Here is a 17,889-nt window from a genome sequence, read left to right as displayed (position 1 = left end):
CTGGGTCATCCCAGTGCACCAGCCCCAAGCATCCTGTATCCTGCATCAAACCTAGACTGGTGATTCATTTCTTACATGATATTATACATGTTTCAATGCCATTCTCCCAAATCATCCTACCCTCTCCCTCTCCCATAGAGTCCAAAAGTCTGTTCTATACATCTGTGTCTCTTTTGCTGTCTCACATACAGGGTTATCGTTACCATCTTTCTAAATTCCATATATACGTGTTAGTATACTGTATTGGTGTTTTTCTTTCTGGCTTACTTCACTCTGTGTAATAGGCTCCAGTTTCATCCACCTCATTAGGACTGATTCAAATGTATTCTTTTTAATGGCTGAGTAATACTCCATTGTGTATATGTACCACAGCTTTCTTATCCATTCATCTGCTGATAGACATCTAGGTTGCTTCCATGTCCTGGCTATTATAAACAGTGCTACGATGAACATTGGGGTACACGTGTCTCTTTCAATTCTGGTTTCCTTGGTGTGTATGCCCAGCAGTGGGACTGCTGGGTCATAAGGCAGTTCTACTTCCAGTTTTTTAAGGAATCTCCACACTGTTCTCCATAGTGGCTGTACTAGTTTGCATTCCCACCAACAGTGTAAGAGGGTTCCCTTTTCTCCACACCCTCTCCAGCATTGAAAACTGACCTTTTCCAGTCCTGTGGCCACTGCTGAGTTTTCCAGATTTGCTGGCATATTGAGTGCAGCACTTTAACAACATCATCTTTTAGGATTTGAAATAGCTCAACTGGAATTCCTTCACCTCCACTAGCTTTGTTGATAGTGATGCTTTCCTAAGGCCCACTTGACTTCACATTCCAGGATATCTGACTCTAGGTGAGTGACTACACCATCATGGTTATCTGGGTCATGAAGATCTTTTTTGTATAGTTCTTCTGTGTATTCTTGCCACCTCTTCATTAAACACATATTTTCTACTGTTTGTCAGGAAAGTGTGAAATATGGTTATGTAGCAGTGAATAAGACTAGTCCCTCGTTTACCCTTTAATTTTTCAGGAGATATAGACAGTCATGGTGAGTTAAGGTAGATTTTGATAAATTTAAGGGGGTGTTCAGGTGCTGTGGTTGCGTTAGGCAGGCAAATCAAACCTGGCCAAGGGGGTCACTTCTATCCTTTGTTTTTCTGTCTAGAAAACCGAGAATAATTTCTACCCTTGTAGACAACTCAGGAATGATAGTAAAATTTTCTCACCCTAAAAATTTTGAAATAAGGAAATAAGATTGTCCCATGGGTATATTACACGAATCAGTCTTTAGAGACAAGAACTAAAGATCATAATTCAAATAAAAAATATAACTTTATGAGAGAACAGAAAAATGACATACAGAGAAAGGCAGGGCTCATCCATACTCTGTTCTTAGCAATGTCTTTGGACCAAGGCACCCAAGGACCAAAAGATGTTTCTTAACTCAGTGTTTCTCAAACTGTGATATATATAACATGCACCCAAGAACTTGTTAAACGAACATTCAAATACAGCAACTCTGGAGTGCATCGGGAGGCCTGCATGTCTAACCAGCTCCCTGGTGATGCCAGAAGTCTTAGCCTGTGGATCCCGCTTTGACCAGCCAGGGCCTGGTTGATCCCAGTAGCAGGTGTAGCATTCTTGTGGAGAGAGATATCTGGGGATCACAGCTGGCCTGACCACCTAATCAAACTACGAAGCTCAGTGGTCCACAGGCTGGTCCTGCTCTGTGAGAGAGCGCTGCGCCATGGCCACATGAGAAAACTGAGGACTGTTCAGTGAGTTGTTCAAAAAGCTAATTTCTTTCCATTTTAAGCTTATGAGATCTTTATGTATTTTTAAATTAATGATAAATAAGCTTTTTAAAGATCTTACTTGATGGAATATAAAATTGACAACACTCTATTAATCTTACAGTCTTTGGGGATTTTGGGTCTGTGAAATCAAAATCTGAAATTGCTGACGTAACTCTCTGGGTCATGGGCCGTCTTTTACAGTGGAGGTCCCCACTGGGGGAAGAGAGAATACCAGAGAGTGTAATGGTCTGGCTCACTTGGCATTTATTCCTCATCACTAACTGTTAAGTTGGTGCCTGGGTTGGCTACTTCAGACTTGTGCATTTGAGACTCCCGAGTTCAGACATCGGTCAGGATCAAATCTCTGAGCCTTCAGAGTGGGAGGTGGGCCCTGTGGCATTCTTCAAAGTCACTGTCACCTTGTGAGGTCTCTGGAAGCCTGCCAGCCAGCCTCTCTGGCAACACTCCCATTTCTGCATCTCTTGCCTCTCCCACTCTTAGGTTATATAGACCACAGATATATTATTTACACACTTTAGAAAAGCAGTACATGGAGAAGGAAATGGCAATCCACTCCAGCACTCCTGCCTGGAAAATCCCATGGACAGAGGAGCATGATAGGCTACAGTCCACGGAATCGCAGAGTCGGACACAACTGAGCGACTTGACTTCACTTCTTCAAAAGCAGTTGATAAAAGAGTTAATATTTCCACCCAGGAAAAACATACTTCCTTCCTACCTTTGGACCCAGAATTTATGGAAATAAAGTTCTATTTATGGAAGGCAGGACAATTGACGTGTCTATGTCTATCTGACTCCATTTGTGGCTGACCTCACACCTTCCCAGCCCATCTTTTTATTCCAGCTTTGCTGTGGCAGCCTGCTACACACAGATGTAACCTGAGAGGACCTTGCTTCCGCTGTACTTCATATCTCAGGGCTTCTCTGCCACTGCAGTCTGGACCCCTGCAAGAAGCCACAGCCCATTCGAACATAAACCTGGAAGTACAAAGGAATTAACACGTCCTTGGACAACCTCTAACCAAAGCGAACAGAAGCTAGTGGAGAAATGTTCCACTCTTCCATGGGCAGTTACGAGGTACATTTTGTACAGCACCTAAGATGACAGAACCCTGGCTGCCCGTGGTAGTGTCCAACTTAATCAGCTCAGTAGTCCACCCTTGGATTGCCTTTTTCTTTCCTGCCTTGACTGTTTGACTCTTCCTAGTCCTCCAGTCCTGTTCCTTGGGATTCATCCCCAAATAAACTTCCTGATACAAAAAAAAAAAAAAGAAAAGCAGTACACATTAGGTTAGTGTTTGAAGAATCTCCCTTCTCTTGGGAAAGCTATGCTTTTTACTGACCTCTGGTTTTCTTTGGTTCAATGTAAGAAATTTGGTTCAAGTCAGAAATCTCTAAACCAGCACAGGGAAATACCAGTTATGCAAGTATTTACTGAGAGGATATGCAAGATGGGAAAATTATAAGCATTATTTGCCGAACTTATTTAACCATGAAATCAACCCTCCACTTTTATTTTCCAAGGCATCTTGGGAATAACACTCCACAAAATGCACTTGGGAAACCATGCTCGTTCTAAACCAGGGGTTCCCAACTCAGGACAATTTTGATCCCCAAGGGACACTTGGCAGCATCTGTAGACATTTTGGTGGTCAGACTCAGGGGTGCTATCAGTATTTAGGAGGTAGAAACCAGAGAGATTGCTAAAGATCCTGTAATATATAGAATAAGCCCCCATGGCAAAGAATTATCTGGCCCCAAATGTCCATGTGGAGGTTGAGAAAGCTTGGTCTAATCTAGTGTTTCCGAAACGTCCTGGGATCTTTGTTAAATGGTTCAATTTTTAAAAAACTCCTTCCACTGAGAGATTCTAGCTCACTGGGTCTAGGTGAGAACCCCAGAGAACTGTTATTAGGGAAATTTGGCCAAGTGTTCTTAATCCATCTCAGGTCAGCTGGGAGAAGAGTATTGAGCTTCATTTAGAGCAGTCATTCGGAAAAGGCAGTGGCACCCCACTCCAGTACTCTTGCCTGGAAAGTCCCATGGGCGGAGGAGCCTGGTAGGCTGCAGTCCATGGGGTCACGAAGAGTCAGACACGACTGAGCAGCTTCACTTTCACTTTTCACTTTCATGCACTGGAGAAGGAAATGGCAACCCACTTCAGTGTTCTTGCCTGGAGAATCCCAGGGACGGGGGAGCCTGGTGGGCTGCCGTGTATGGGGTCGCACAGAGTCGGACACAACTGAAGCGACTTAGCAGCAGCAGCAGCAGAGCAGTCATTCTCAAACTCAAGGTTGTATCAGAATCACATGGAGAGCTTATTAAAACAGACTGCTAGGTACCACCTCAAGAGTTTCTGATACAACAGGTCTACCATGGGTCCCAAGATTTGGCATTTCTAACAGGTTCACAAGGGATGCTCATGCAGCTGGTCTGGGGACCTCACTTTGGGAACAACTGGTTTAAAGGATTTCTTCTCCTGCAGGTGGGGATGCCTCCATCATTCCAATGCTTGAGTTTGAAGATCAGCCTTGCTGTCCTGTCAGTAGAGATTGGGCCAGTAACCCATCAGTAGAAACTAGTGATAACCTAGAAGCTCCTGAAGATAAAAGGAAATGTGAAGACCCAGAAAGTCCTGTGGCTAAAAAAATGAGGCTGGAGCCCAGGACTCCTGGTGGTACAGCTCACCGTCAGAGTTTTGGCAGTCAGGAAAAGGGCCCAAATCCACCAAATGTCAGTGGCTCTAATCTCACAGCAGAGGAACTGGCCAGTGTCACTGGAATGAGCCCTAGTGGTGCCCAAGTGGTGGATGTTTATAGAACCGGAGCCAAGTGTGTGCCTGGAGAAGCTGGAGACTCAAGGAAGCCTGGTGCTGCGTATCACCAGGTGGGGCTGCTCCGAGTGAAGCCAGGCCGGGGGGACAGGACTTGTTCCATGTCCTGCAGCGACAAGCTGGCACGGTGGAACATCCTCGGATGCCAGGGGGCACTGCTGATGCACTTCCTAGAAGAACCCATCTACCTGTCAGCTGTGGTCATTGGAAAGTGCCCCTATAGCCAGGAGGCCATGCGGAGAGCACTGATCGGGAGGTGAGAGGGCAGGGGGGCCGTCTTGCCAAGAAACGGTCTAGGGCTATGTCCATGGGGCCTTGAACGCGGGTACAGATGTAGAAAAAGTTAGGGTTTGTCCTAAGGGAGTGACTAAGAACCGCTCAAACGTTCATTTTGTGTACACTAATTAAGAAAAGAAAAACCACAGAAGTGGCCAGCTATGGAAGATTGTGATTGTTTTTTACAACTAATACTGATGAGAATTAAACATGGAAAAATGCTCATAATGTTTAAAGAGCAATTTAGAAGGTAAGATGAGTTCATTTCAGTCTTTTCAGTCAGTATATTATGTCCATAGGAAAAAAAATTATAGAAAGATATATACCAAGAAAGGTATTAGTATTACCTCTGAGTAATACTGATTACCTCTGAGTTGTGGTTTTATGGGTGTTTTTTTTTTCTTCTTTATGATTACTCTTTTTTTTTTGCAGTGCACAGTTTGCTATTGTTATGTTTAAGAACACTCAAACAGTAGTGTTAATTTTTAAAAAGAAAAAAGATGAAGGATGACCACCCAAGTGCAATCTCCCTAAAGAAGGGCGGCCACGCCTGATTCCTGCTGTAGTACCGAGGGCAGAATATGGCCAGGGCCCGGGGAAACCTGGGCGCTCTTGTCAAATGCACTCCCCTAAAGCCAGCTCTTGGGAGCAGTGCCAGGATATGACCCACTAATCCCACTCCCAGGTACATACCCAAAAGGAATGAGGACATGCATCTGCATAAAGGCTGTGCATGAGTGTTCAGAGCAACGTTAGTCATAATACCTAAAAGTGAAACAACCCAAATATCCATCAGCTGCTCAAACGGATCAATCAAAGATGGTAGCTCCCTATAGTGGAATGTTAGTCAGCCTCAAAAAGGGATGGAGTCTGATACATGTCACAGCAGGGATGAACCTTGAAAACCTTATGCCAAGTGGAAGAAGCCACACATATGATTTCATGGACTGAAATGTCCGAAGTAGGCAAATCCAGAGAAGGTACATTCATGGGTGCCAGGGGCTGGAGAAGGAGACAGGGAGTTGCTGCTGTTAGGGAGTGACGGATTTCTCTCGGGCTGATGGAAATGTTGGATTTTGGTGCTTGCTGCACAACTCTGTGACCAAAAGCACTGAATTATAACTTGAAATGGGTGAGTTTTATGGTATATAAACTTATACCAATAAAGATGCTAAGGGGGAAAAAGGCAATCCTAGGCACGGTGCCCGAGGCATTTTCTCTGTTTTCCATGTTTTCTTGATTCTGAGACTATAAGTTGCTGTCTACTCAGCTCTAGACCCACTTCATGCTGGCATCTACTTTGTGTAAAATAGAAAAAAGTGAAGTTTTATATTACAGAATAATTACGGTTTCTGGTATATTTGAATGACTCCTTAGGAAGCTACTGCCAACAGGTTAATATTTTTGCTTAACGTCTTCAAATCTATCAAACCCATTACCAGGAGTAGAGTCTGGTGCTGCTGAAGCCCCTGAGGGACGGTGCTAAGCTCATAGCTTCACTTCAGTGACGGAAGTGGCTTTCCCTCACTCGTAAGGCTCGGAGGCTCTAGGTTCTGTTCTGCCAGTACTGCCTATACCATCCCCGTAAAGAAATACACAGATGCACACACCTTCTAAAGCTTTGGCCTCTTGCTGAGACGTGGGGGTGATGTGGTGCTCAGCCCTAGATATTCTCTCTATCGAGGAGTGAGCCAAATTTCATGCATTTTCCCTCACATTTAGGTGTCAGAACGTCTCAGCTCTACCAGAAGGCTTTGGAGTTCAAGAAGTGAAAATACAGCAGTCAGATTTACTGTTTGGACAGAGCCGCTGTGCAGTGCAGACGAGAAAGGCTGACAGCCCAGGCCGACTTGTTCCTTGTGGGGCAGGTGAGGGGTCCAGGTTCCACTTGCACTGTCCCCAGGCTGTAGAGTGGCCTGGGAGACTCTCCATCCTCCCAGCCTGGGGTAGCACTTTCCCACACAAGTTGTCAATAACATGGGCTCAGGAGACACCCACAGTGGGTCAGGATCGTGCTGTGTGACCCTGGGCAACTTGTTCTCTCTTAGCCTCAGTTTCTTCATCTTCAGATAAGAATTTGTCATTTATTTGTCAGGGTTGTTATGAGGAATAAATGAGAGATTTTTTTCATGCATGTGCTGCATGTCCAGCATACAGTAAGTGTTTTAACGATTGTCAGCCCTGATGGTGATGATGATGGAGAATCATGAGCTACTTCATACTCTTGTACTCCGGAGGGCAGGCGTCAGAGTGACAGCCACTGTCTCTGACATCATATCCAACTGTCATGGGTCTGCAGCGGTAGGAAATATTCTTACTGAAATACCTCTGACATTTACGGAAAACTGAACACCTTTAACCCCAGAATCGTACCTTTTCCTAGCCATCAGCTGGAGTGCAGTGCCTGAGCAGCCCCTGGATGTCACCGCCAATGGATTTCCCCAGGGGACAACAAAGAAAGGAATCGGACGCCTCCAGGCCAGGTACAGAATACTGGGGCAGGCGGTGGTGGCAGTGTGTTCACACCTCACCACCCTCCGATTCCAGCACATTTCCACCCCCACACCCACGAGCAGTCCCCGCCCTCCCGTTCTGTCGCCCTTGGGGCCCGCAGGTCTACTTTCTGTTTTTATGGATTTACCTGTACTAGACGTTTCTCTGCACAAAATCATACAGTATGCGGCTTCTTTCGCTTAACATGAGGTTTTCAGGCTTCATCCGTGTCGTATCACGTGTCACGCCTTCATTCCCTTATTCCGTCATACGGAGACACCAGTTTAGAGGGGGCGCTGGTGTTTTTAATTTTTATTTTTGGGCTGCACAACTTGTAAGATCTCAGTTCCCTGACTGGGGATCAAACCCTTGCCCCTGTAATGAAAGTGCAGAGTCCCAACCGCCAGACCACCAGGGAGTTCCCTGGGTATACCAGGTTTTTAATCTGGTTCATTGATGGTTATTTTACTTTGGGGGTATATGAATAATAACTCTGCTCTGAATATTCAGAATGCAAGCTTTTGGGTGGACATTTGTTTTCAATTCTCTTGCGTATACTTGGAGTGGGATTGCTGGGTCATGGGATAACTTTATGTTTAACTTTTGAGGAACTGCCAGACTGTTTTACATAATAGCTGCAACATTTTAGATTTCCATCAGCAGTCTATGAGAATTTCATTTATCCCACATCCTTTCCAACACTTGTTTTTATCTGTCTTTTATTGTAACCATTGAATGTGAAGTTCTGTTTCATTGTGGATTTGATTTGCATTTCTCTAGTAACTAATGATGAGCATCTTTTCCTGTATAACCAACTGTATATCTTCTTTAAAGAAATATCTATTCAGATCTTTTGCCCACTTTTAAAATCAGTTCATCTTTTTATTGTTCATTTGCAAGATTTCCTTGTATATTCTGGGTATGAACCCTTTATCAGATATATATTTCAAATATTTTCTCTAATTCTGTGGATTGTCTTTTGTTTTTTTTAAAGTGTACTTTAAAGCAGAAAAGTTTTCTATCTTGAGGAAGTCCATCTTATCTATTTTTTTATTTCATGGTTTGCGCTTTTAGTGTCATATGTAAAAATCTGTAGTCTAATCCAAGGCCACAGATATTTACCTTGTATTTTCTTCTCATAGCTTTTGCTTTTATGTTTAGGACTTTAATCTATTCTGATTTCGTTTTTATAAGGTATGAGGTAGGAATCCACCTTTATTCTTTTGTATGTGGATGTCCTTGTCCCAGCATCATTTCTTGGAAAGGCTATTCTTTCCTCTTGTTGTTCAGTTGCTCAGTCGTGTCTGACTCTTTGCAACGCCATGGACTGTAGCACGCCTGGCTTCCCTGTCCTTCATCATCTCCCAGAGCTTGCTCAAAGTCGTGTCCATCAAGTCGGTGATGCCATCCATCCATCTCATCCTCTGTCATCCCCTTCTCCTCCTGCCTTCTATCTTTCCCAGCACCAGGGTTGTTTCCAGTGAATCAGCTTTTCCCATCAGGTGGCCAAAGTATTGGAGCTTCAGCTTCAGTAGCAGTCCTTCCAGTGAATATTCAGGGTTGATTTTTTTAGGATTGACTGGTTGGATCTCCTTGCAGTCCAGGGGACTCTCAGGAGTCATCTCTAACACCACAGTCTGAAAGCATCAATTCTTCAGCCTTCTTCTTTGCCCTGGAAAATTTTGAAAAGAACACTTTCTTGGGTCTTACCACAAGAAATTCTGGTTTAGTAGAACAAGGCTGGAACCCAAGAACCATTTATGAAGCTTCACAGTGATTAGACTGGCAAGAAGAGTGCCATAAATACAAGACTTTGCATCTTCAAATCGACTTTTGTTGACATGTGGAGCATGTGCTCTGCTGGACATGAGACTTGGGTATCATGCCTGTGTGTTTGGAGGTTCATGTATCTTGCCTTATTGGTTCTTCTTTTGTTAACTGTTCATCTTGGACACTCTGCTTTTCACTCCCAGTGAACCACAGAGGGTGTGCAGTAACCCAGGGGTGCACGAGGCTGTGGGCTAGTAGCCTCTCCAGCAAGGTCTTTCTGTCCGTCTGGACTGAGCTGCTGCTGAACGACTGTTGTCAGACTCCCACAGTTTGAAAGTAGTTCTTTTCACTTTAAGTGGCTCTTCCATGTCTTTTTTATGCCCCTTATAAGGAGTTGTATTGTAATGAAAGTTCACAGGTGGACTTGTTTCTTTTCTTTTTGACATGCTCATTTGTCTCCCTCAACGGAAACAATAATAACAACTTACATCCTTTCAGACTTAAAAAAAAAAAAAAAAGTATTTTTCTTCACAAACACTAACAAGGCTTCAGACTCCTGTTCAAGAGATCTGGCCTGTCTCTTAGTGGCCTAAGCTATTGAATCAAGTAGTATTTACAAAATTTTTGTTGTTGTTTTGTTTTTAGGGATAGAGATTTTTTTGCAGTTTTTCTCAAGGACCTCCCAGCTTCAGGCCAAGGTCTGCATCTCTCAGGGGATCAGCCCTTAACCACAGACCAGGATGTGTGAGCAGAGCAGGTCAGGAGGGACAGGGAGCACACTTCCTGCTGACTTCTGCCTTTGCAGGCAGTGACAGACTAGCCGCACCCCATGCTAGCCCCACCCACCTGCCTGTGGCTTCAGTTTGTTGCTTTGCTGAGGTCTAAATGCTCTTAACTGTGAACCCATACCATCTTTTACCTTAAAAACTTGCCTTACCACTGCTTTCTGGCTCAAAATTACCATCTTTTCTCCAGATTCCTAAAGTGCTCTTTTCCAACTTGTCCCAATATGTTGTTGTTTTCTGTGTGATTGGGAATGCCCCTGTTCTCACCCTGGCTCTGTCTCTAGTTACCCAGGTGTCTTTGGACAAGTCCGTTAGCCCTCTGGGCCTCAGTTCAGTTCAGTCGCTCAGTCTTGTCCGACCCTTTGTGACCCCATGGACTCCAGCACGCCAGGCTTTTCTGTCCTGCACCAACTCCCGGAGCTGGCTCAAACTCTTGTCCATCAAGTCAGTGATGCCATCCAACCATCTCATCCTCTGTCATCCCCTTCTCCTGCATTCAGTCTTTCTCAGCATCAGGGTCTTTTCCAGTGAGTCAGTTGTTCTCATCAGGTGGCCAGAGTATTGGAGTTTCAGCTTCAGTATCCTTCCAGTGAATATTCAGGACTGATCTCCTTTAGGATGGACTGGTTGGATCTCCTTGCAGTCCAAGGGGCTCTCCAGAGCCTTCTCCAACACCATAGTTCAAAAGCATCAATTCTTCAGCACTCAGCTCTCTTTATGGTCCAACTCTGACATCCATACATGACCACTGGAAAAACCATAGCCTTGACTAGACGGACCTTTGTTGGCAAAGTGATGTCTCAGTGTGTAGTAATGTCTCAGTGTGTTCATATCTGTATGAACCTCGGTGTGTTCATATCTCTAAGACAGATATGGCCTCATTAGACTGAGGCCTCAGAGTTAGGGCCTCAGTATGTTCGTATCTCTAAGCCGAGGATACTGGAGAAGGCAGTCCGAAGCTTCTGTCGTATTGTGGATGTCTCTCCATTTAGAAGGCAGACTTCATACAGAAGGAAGTTCGTGCTGGAAAGAGCAGAAGCTCTGCAGTTCAAGAGACTGATGTTTAATTCCAGGCTCCTTTCCCCTAGTAATTGAGCAAATTACTTTACCTCTCTGAGCCCCAGTTTCCCCAACAGTAAAACAAGGGTAACTCCGAGTATCTATCACCCAGGAATGTGAAAATTGAGAGAGAGTGCCTCTAACATGGTGCAGGGCTTTCAGTAGACATCTTGTTAAGATAGATGCCCCCTTCAGTCATCAAATGAAGCTGCATGTTACGTTCGAAAGAATCAGTTGCTTTAATTCTAAAGACTGACCACTGCAGGGGAGAGAGGGTTTCCTCACTTTTCATTCCTGAGTACCCTCCTGGGACTCATTTTAGAATGATCTGGAATACAAACTCAAGACTGGGATGTTAGAAGCATTTAAAATTCTAGTGCCATACTCAAAGGTAGTATTTTTATACCTTTTTAAAATTAATTTGTATTGGAGTACAGTTGTCTTACAAGGTTGCGTTTGTTTCTGCTGTGCAGCAAAGTGAATCAGTTATGGATACGCAAGTATTCCCTCTCTTTTAGACTTCCTCCCCGTTTAGGTCGCCACAGAGCGCTGAGGAAAGGTCCCCGCGCTGGACAGCAGGTTCTCACCGCTTTATACATTTGTTGTTGTTTAGCTGCTAAGTCATGTCTGACTGTTTTGTGACCCCATGGACTGTAGCCCACCAGGCTCCTCTGTCCTTGGGATTTCCCGGGCAAGAATGCTGGAGTGGGTTGGCATTTCCTTCTCCATTTTTATATCTAGTAGTGTATATACACCAATCCCAGTCTCCCAATTGATTCCACTCCTCCCTTCCCCCTCTTGGTATCCATAAGTTTGTTTTCTCTATATCTGTGTCTTTATTTCTGGTTTGCAGATAAACTCATCTGTACCATTCTTCCAGATTCCATATATAAGCAGTATTATGCAATATTTGTTTTTCTCTTTCTGACTTACTTCACTCTGTATGACAGTTTCTTAGTCCACCCATGTCTCTGCAGATAGCACCATTTCATTCCTTTTTATGGCTGAGTAATACTCCTTTATATATATTACCACATCTTCATCCATTCCTCTGCTGATGAACGTTTGGAGTGCTTCCACGTCCTGGCTGTTGTGAATAGTGCTGCAGTGAGCACTGGGGTGTGTGTGTCTTTTTGAGTTATGGTTTTCTCTGGCTATATGCCCAGGAGCAGGATTGCTAGATCGTATGGTAGGCCTGCTTTCAGTTTTTTGACTAAACTATTCTCCATAGTGGCTGTATCAGTTTACGTCCCACCAAGAGTATAGGAGGGCTCCCTTTTTTCCACATCCTCTCCAGCATTTATTGCTTGTAGATTTTTTGATGATGGCCTCTCTGATTGGTGGGAGGTGACACCTCATTGTAATTTTGATTTGCATCTCTCTAGTAATTAATGATGTTGAGCAATTTTTTCATGTGTTTGTTGGCCATCTCTATGATGGCCAGCCAACACTTGAAAAGGTAGTATTTAAGCCTTCGTGTTTATTGCAAACGAGATAATAACAGGAGTCAGATAAAGGACCCGCATTTTCCAGAAGCTTAATTTTACTCTTTGCCCCAAAGTGGCAAATCCTTTTAAATTCTCTTTGCTCTGAAGAGGCGTATCCTCTTTCCATCCCACATGAGCCACCACAGCATCCTGCAGAGATCATTACATGGCTCACTGGATTATAAAAGAGAAGGATAAGAGAGGAAACAGTGTGTCTAAGTGTGTTAGAATAAAGATGGGCCTAGGTTGAATGTGAATGTGTGATCTTCAAAAAAAATTATGTATATATGTATAGCTTTCCTAGCTCTTTGATGTACCAATCAGCAACGTTAACCACCTCACCAGGGAGACGTTAACATCTAAGAAAGTAATCCTCACTGCTAAAAGGAACTAGGGTTTATTGGAACATAGCATCTAGCAGTCACCAAGATGGTTTTGCTCCACAGATGACATTAATGGTTATTGTTAGGTGAGTCTCTTTGACAGAGAAGTTATTAGTGTAGTCACTCTGTTCTGCTGTTGAACAAGTCTTGAGAAAGGTCTTATTTCTCTGGAAGGAGATCTTTTCCAGCAAAGGAGAGATTCCCAATTTATCTTTATAGATATAACACCTAAACATTACTCATGAGGTGACTTAGACCAAAAGCACTCATAAGAGAAAGTACCATTCGGTACCCCAGAGGGAAGAATGTTGAAAGCATTTGCAGATCTGCTCTGAAAAAGCCGCTAAGCTCTCTGTCACTGGTGGCTCCTCACGGTGATGCTAGAGGCCTTGGCGTTTCACCACAGTGTCGGTGGCAAACAGAGTCTAGCTGACTCCTTCCTGCGAGGTCTAAGCGATGTGTTTCTTTACTGAACCTTGAGTGGATCCCTACTCCGGACTACAGAGCATGGCACGGTTGATTGCTGAGGCTTCTTGTTCTTGTGAATGAAATTCCTTGACATATTTCATTAATGTTCTGTAATTATGTAGCCAGATGTTCTTTCATAGTTGTACATCAGCAGCCACTGGGCTTTAGCAAAAATCTCATGGGCTCTCCTATCAGTATTTCAAAGGGAAACATGAGCATCTGGGACAAGATATTAGCTTATTTTTTGTATTCCTCTTTTGCTGATTCTGGGTGATGTGGGCAGTGGAAATGTTGGCTCTGTAAGACTCTCTAGACTTCCTGAAAATATGTGGTCATGTCACCAAAAACGGTTGCAGACTCTTAAATCTAGAAATGAAATCTTTGATTCTAGGTAAAAGTGAGCATATCACCTTATCTACCTGAAAGCATTCATGCAATAAAGCATAAATAATGTTAGTTTTTAACTGGGTGAAACCAGCCATGATACAGTACTAATTATCTGAAAAAAAAGTCTAAATCTTCCCCTTTTTGAGGGTCACGAACTTCTGGCTTTACTCTTAATATGTTTCTGTAAGCTATATAGACTTCATTCTCTCTCTTTTTATGTTTAGGCCTAGAAAGCAGGCCTCATTTCTTTGTCCTATATGAGATTTTTCCAGGACCATCACTTCGCTGCTAGAATCATTTCTCTCTAAAGTGCCCTGGTTCTGTTACAGAAGAATAACGTTAGCACCTGAAATCCGTGTTCGAAGCATCCACGTATAATTGTTTCTTACAAGTCTTTAAGTGTTAGGTTGATCTAGCTAGTTGGTATGCCAGTGAATGAACCAGGCAAAGTATTATGGGAAGCTGTGAGGCTTGGCTAAAAGTAATTTATTGATTGTCTAATCAGTCAGTATGAATTAGTCAGCATTATTCACACTTAGACTACTGGATGAATAAAAGATTTAACATTACAGTTGCCTTTGGTGACCACCCTTTGGATATATTTTCACTAATATTGAACAGATTATTTTGTTCTTGAGTAGTAATTTTCAGTTATAATGCAATCATATACACGCTTGCCCTGTATTTTAATTCTGTAATTTAAGTTCAGTTTCAGGGGATTGGTATTTCAATCTGACAGTTCTTACTTAATGGCAGCTTTAGCTCCAGCTCCTTATTAGGTCTACCAGCCCACTTATTGAGTGGAAAAAATATGAGCACTTTGAGCTACAGGAATTTCACTTATCTGACATCTTTCTGGTACACCCACCATGACCCAATACATGGTTATGTATAAGGGGCTCTCATAGAATACAAGCTCCCTGTCAGAGAAACTCATTTTATTTTCTTTATAGAAAAAGAAACTTATAGTAATTTTATTGAAATCCATGTTTTAAGTGAATACATATCAAACTTAGAATATTTTATGTGTATATGTATGTATGTCTCTTTCTGAGCATTCTGTTCTATTCCATTGGTCTGTTTTTCCCTACACCAAAACCATACTCTTAATTACCATAGCTTTATAATAAGATGATATCTGTTAGGGGAAAAGTCTCCTTGCTTTGTCTTTCGAGAGTGTCTCAGCTTTTCTTAGACTTTAAATCTAAAGATCAGTTTGGGGAGATTTGACATCTTTCATTGTTAAGTCTTCAAACCAGGAATATGGTGTTTATCTCTATATATAATGCTGGTGCCAAATTGGCAGTTGTGCCCCAAATCTAAAATAGTTTTGAAGTTCACTTATTTAGGTCTTCTTATATATATTTCAGTAAAGTTTTATGATTTTTCACATCTTTTATTGGATTTATTTCTTGATGTTGTATTCGTTTTCTGTTGCTGTATAACAAATAACACCCTCACCCCATGGCGGGGTGGGGGAGAACACCTTAGTGGCTGAAAACAACATTTAACATCATTTTACAGTCTCTGTGGTTCAGGAATTTGGGAGGAGCTTAGCTGGATAATTCTGACTCAGGGGCTCATGAGGTCGCACTCTCTTACGTCAGCCAGCAATGCAGTCATCGGAAGCTTGACTGAGGCTGGAGGATCCAGTTTCCAGTAGCTCTCTCGTGTGACTGCCAGGTCAGAGCTGGCTGGCTGTTGGCAAGAGGCCTCAGTTCCTCTCAACCTGGGTCTCTCCATGATGCTACAGATATTCATCTTTACAGTATGATGGCTGGTTCCCCCCGCACTGAGAGGATGCATCCCAAGAGAGCAGGGCAGAAGCCACAGAGTCTTTTATGAGTAGCCTCAGAAGTCACACTCCAGCCCAATCTTCTAATGGTTAGTGGTGTCAGCCCTGTTCTATGTGGGGTGGCATTGCATAAGGGCTTGAATGCCAGGAGGCAAGAATCACCATTCAGAGATTGCTACCACTGATGCTATTTAAGTCATTTCCTTTATTTCATTTTCTGGTCATTGCTACTGCAATCAATTTCTATTTTGTTTATTTCTCTCACAATAAATGCATCCAGCAACATTGCTAACTCTTACTATTCTACTGATATATGTATTAATTCTTTAAAAAATTTTTAATGTAGACTATCTTTTGCAAATAGTATTTCCTTTCCAAGTTGCCACTCCTTTTCTTTTATTTTTTTTCACACTTACTGTGCTAACCAGAAGTGACAATATCACAGTCATCTCTAAATAATGTCTTCAGTTTTTGCTTTTCAATCTTTATTCCTTTTATTTCTTGTCTTACTAGCCAGACCTTCTGTATAACGTTGGATAAAAGCAGTGATAGCAAGTATCCCTCTATCATTCTTGATTTTAAGAACATGTATCAGCTGTAGGATTTTTATAGAAACCCTTTATGAATTTAAATACTATCTTTCCTAGTCCTAGTTTGCTAAAAGGTTTTATATCACTCAATGGATGTTGAATTATAACAAATGCATTTTCTGTACATATTTTCCTCAAAGTACTTTTCTCCTTTGGTCTGTTAATGAGATCCATTAGTTTTTTGGTTGTGGTTTTTGTTTTTTGTTTTTTTTTTTTCATGTTAAAGCAGCCTACTTCCCTAGAGGTCCGGTGATTAGGACTCTGGCTTCCCTTGTGGCTCAGCTGGTAAAGAATCCGCCTGCAATGCGGGAGACCTGGGTTCAGTCCCTGGATTGGGAAGATCCCCTGGAGGAGGGAAAGGCTACCCACTCCAGTATTCTGGCCTGGAGAATTCCATGGACTGTATAGTCCATGGGGTTGCAAAGAGTCAGACACAGCTGAGCGACTTTCACTTCACTTGACTGCTGTGGGCCTGGGTTCAGTCCTTGGTCTGGGAGCTGCTCCACAAGCTATACAGCATAGCACAGCCAAAAACAAAAAGCAAACAAACAAACAAAAAAAGCAGCCTTATGTTCCTGAATGCCGGCAGCCACTCTAACACAGATAAGGCCCAGAGAGAGTGGCGTGTGGGGACTCATATGCCCCTTTAAGCAGTGATGTCTCCAGTAGGCTAGGTCCCAGCCAGGCAAGGGAGCTTTTCAGCAGACTGTACAGTTCCCTGCTTCATATATGCCAGCAATGGCCTCAGTGTCTCAGCTGATGGTATGATTTTCAAGGATGGAGACGGATATGGTATGTAAAATAAGACTATACCTTGTTGGCACACACAACGCTTCCCAGCTTCTAAGCCCATGAATTGTGTATATGAGGGAAAGGAAGGAGGCACATATACTCTCAGCCCCAGCTGTTACAAATGAGCAAAACCAAGAAGACCCAAGTAACTGGTAAGGAATTCACACTGACTTCCTTCACTACTTCAAACTATGACCATCATGAAGCTTGATTCAGAACTGAAGGATTCACCTCCCAAGGACTGTAATCCCCATAGGAGCAATCTAGAGATCTTCCTCCGGTGCCTGGGCTGAATAGACTTTATAACCACAGTTCGTATAGGGAGCAACACTCAAGTCTCTGAAACAAACCTTTCAATGTCTTGTAAGCAGTGCTACCCAAGGGGCCAGCTCCCTTGAAAGATGGTGGCCAAGTAACAGCTGATGGGTATCCTTGGGGGCAGAATTTAGTAATTCCCTCTGCCTTTAGCCCATTTCAGCCTGTCACCTTGATGATTTCACTGCTGATAATGTTTATGAAATGAGAATCATTTTTGTGTCTCAACCTAATCAGACTCTCTGGACTTTTCTTGCCAAGCATTGGTGAAGACAGGGGCTCAGGACATTCAGACCTAGAAAGATACCATGTGAAGCCCAGTATCTTTGATGGTGGCCTGGTGCATACTAAACACTTAATAAATCCTCTTGGTCTTTTTTCAAACAGATCCCGAATCAGCAAAGTAGAGCTCTTTAGATCATTCCAGAAGCTGCTAAGCAGTATTTCAGAGGACAAGTGGCCAGACTCACTCAGGTGATGCCTTTGACCTACATTTTTCATATTTATGAATGGCTGGACGTTTTGGCAGGAGTGGTGTTTCAGTCGGCCAGTGAGTACTTAGTACTGACCACATGCTCTTCAGTCCCCAGAGCCGCAGCTGCAGACGTGTGTGATCTGAGATGTGATGGATGCATGGTTGGTG

The 17,889-nt window shown here is 43.1% G+C and overlaps 1 protein-coding gene across 21 annotated transcripts in view; it reads left to right on the top strand.

The window, feature by feature from the left end:
- Positions 1–17,889, top strand: part of ADAT1 (adenosine deaminase tRNA specific 1) — a 38,283-nt gene that overhangs the window by 7,222 nt on the left and 13,172 nt on the right. For 18 of the 21 annotated variants that reach the window (XR_006055896.2, XR_009596252.1, XR_009596251.1 and 15 more), the window contains 4 exons: positions 4,299–4,902; positions 6,645–6,790; positions 7,306–7,405; positions 17,634–17,720. Coding sequence is in view for 12 of the 21 variants with exons in the window: in XM_060398264.1 (XP_060254247.1) it covers positions 4,299–4,902; positions 6,645–6,790; positions 7,306–7,405; positions 17,634–17,720 (937 nt within the window). In the remaining 9 variants the exon portion in view is untranslated. Of the gene's footprint in view, positions 1–2,778; positions 2,892–4,298; positions 4,903–6,644; positions 6,791–7,305; positions 7,406–17,633; positions 17,721–17,889 lie in introns of those variants that run through there. The other 3 variants (XM_042230753.2, XM_060398265.1, XM_027977643.3) reach the window with 2 other exon arrangements.

The sequence above is a fragment of the Ovis aries genome, chromosome 14 (assembly GCF_016772045.2).
Source record: "Ovis aries strain OAR_USU_Benz2616 breed Rambouillet chromosome 14, ARS-UI_Ramb_v3.0, whole genome shotgun sequence".
Classification (NCBI taxonomy): domain Eukaryota; kingdom Metazoa; phylum Chordata; class Mammalia; order Artiodactyla; family Bovidae; genus Ovis; species Ovis aries.
This window is presented reverse-complemented; position numbering and strand designations above follow the sequence as displayed.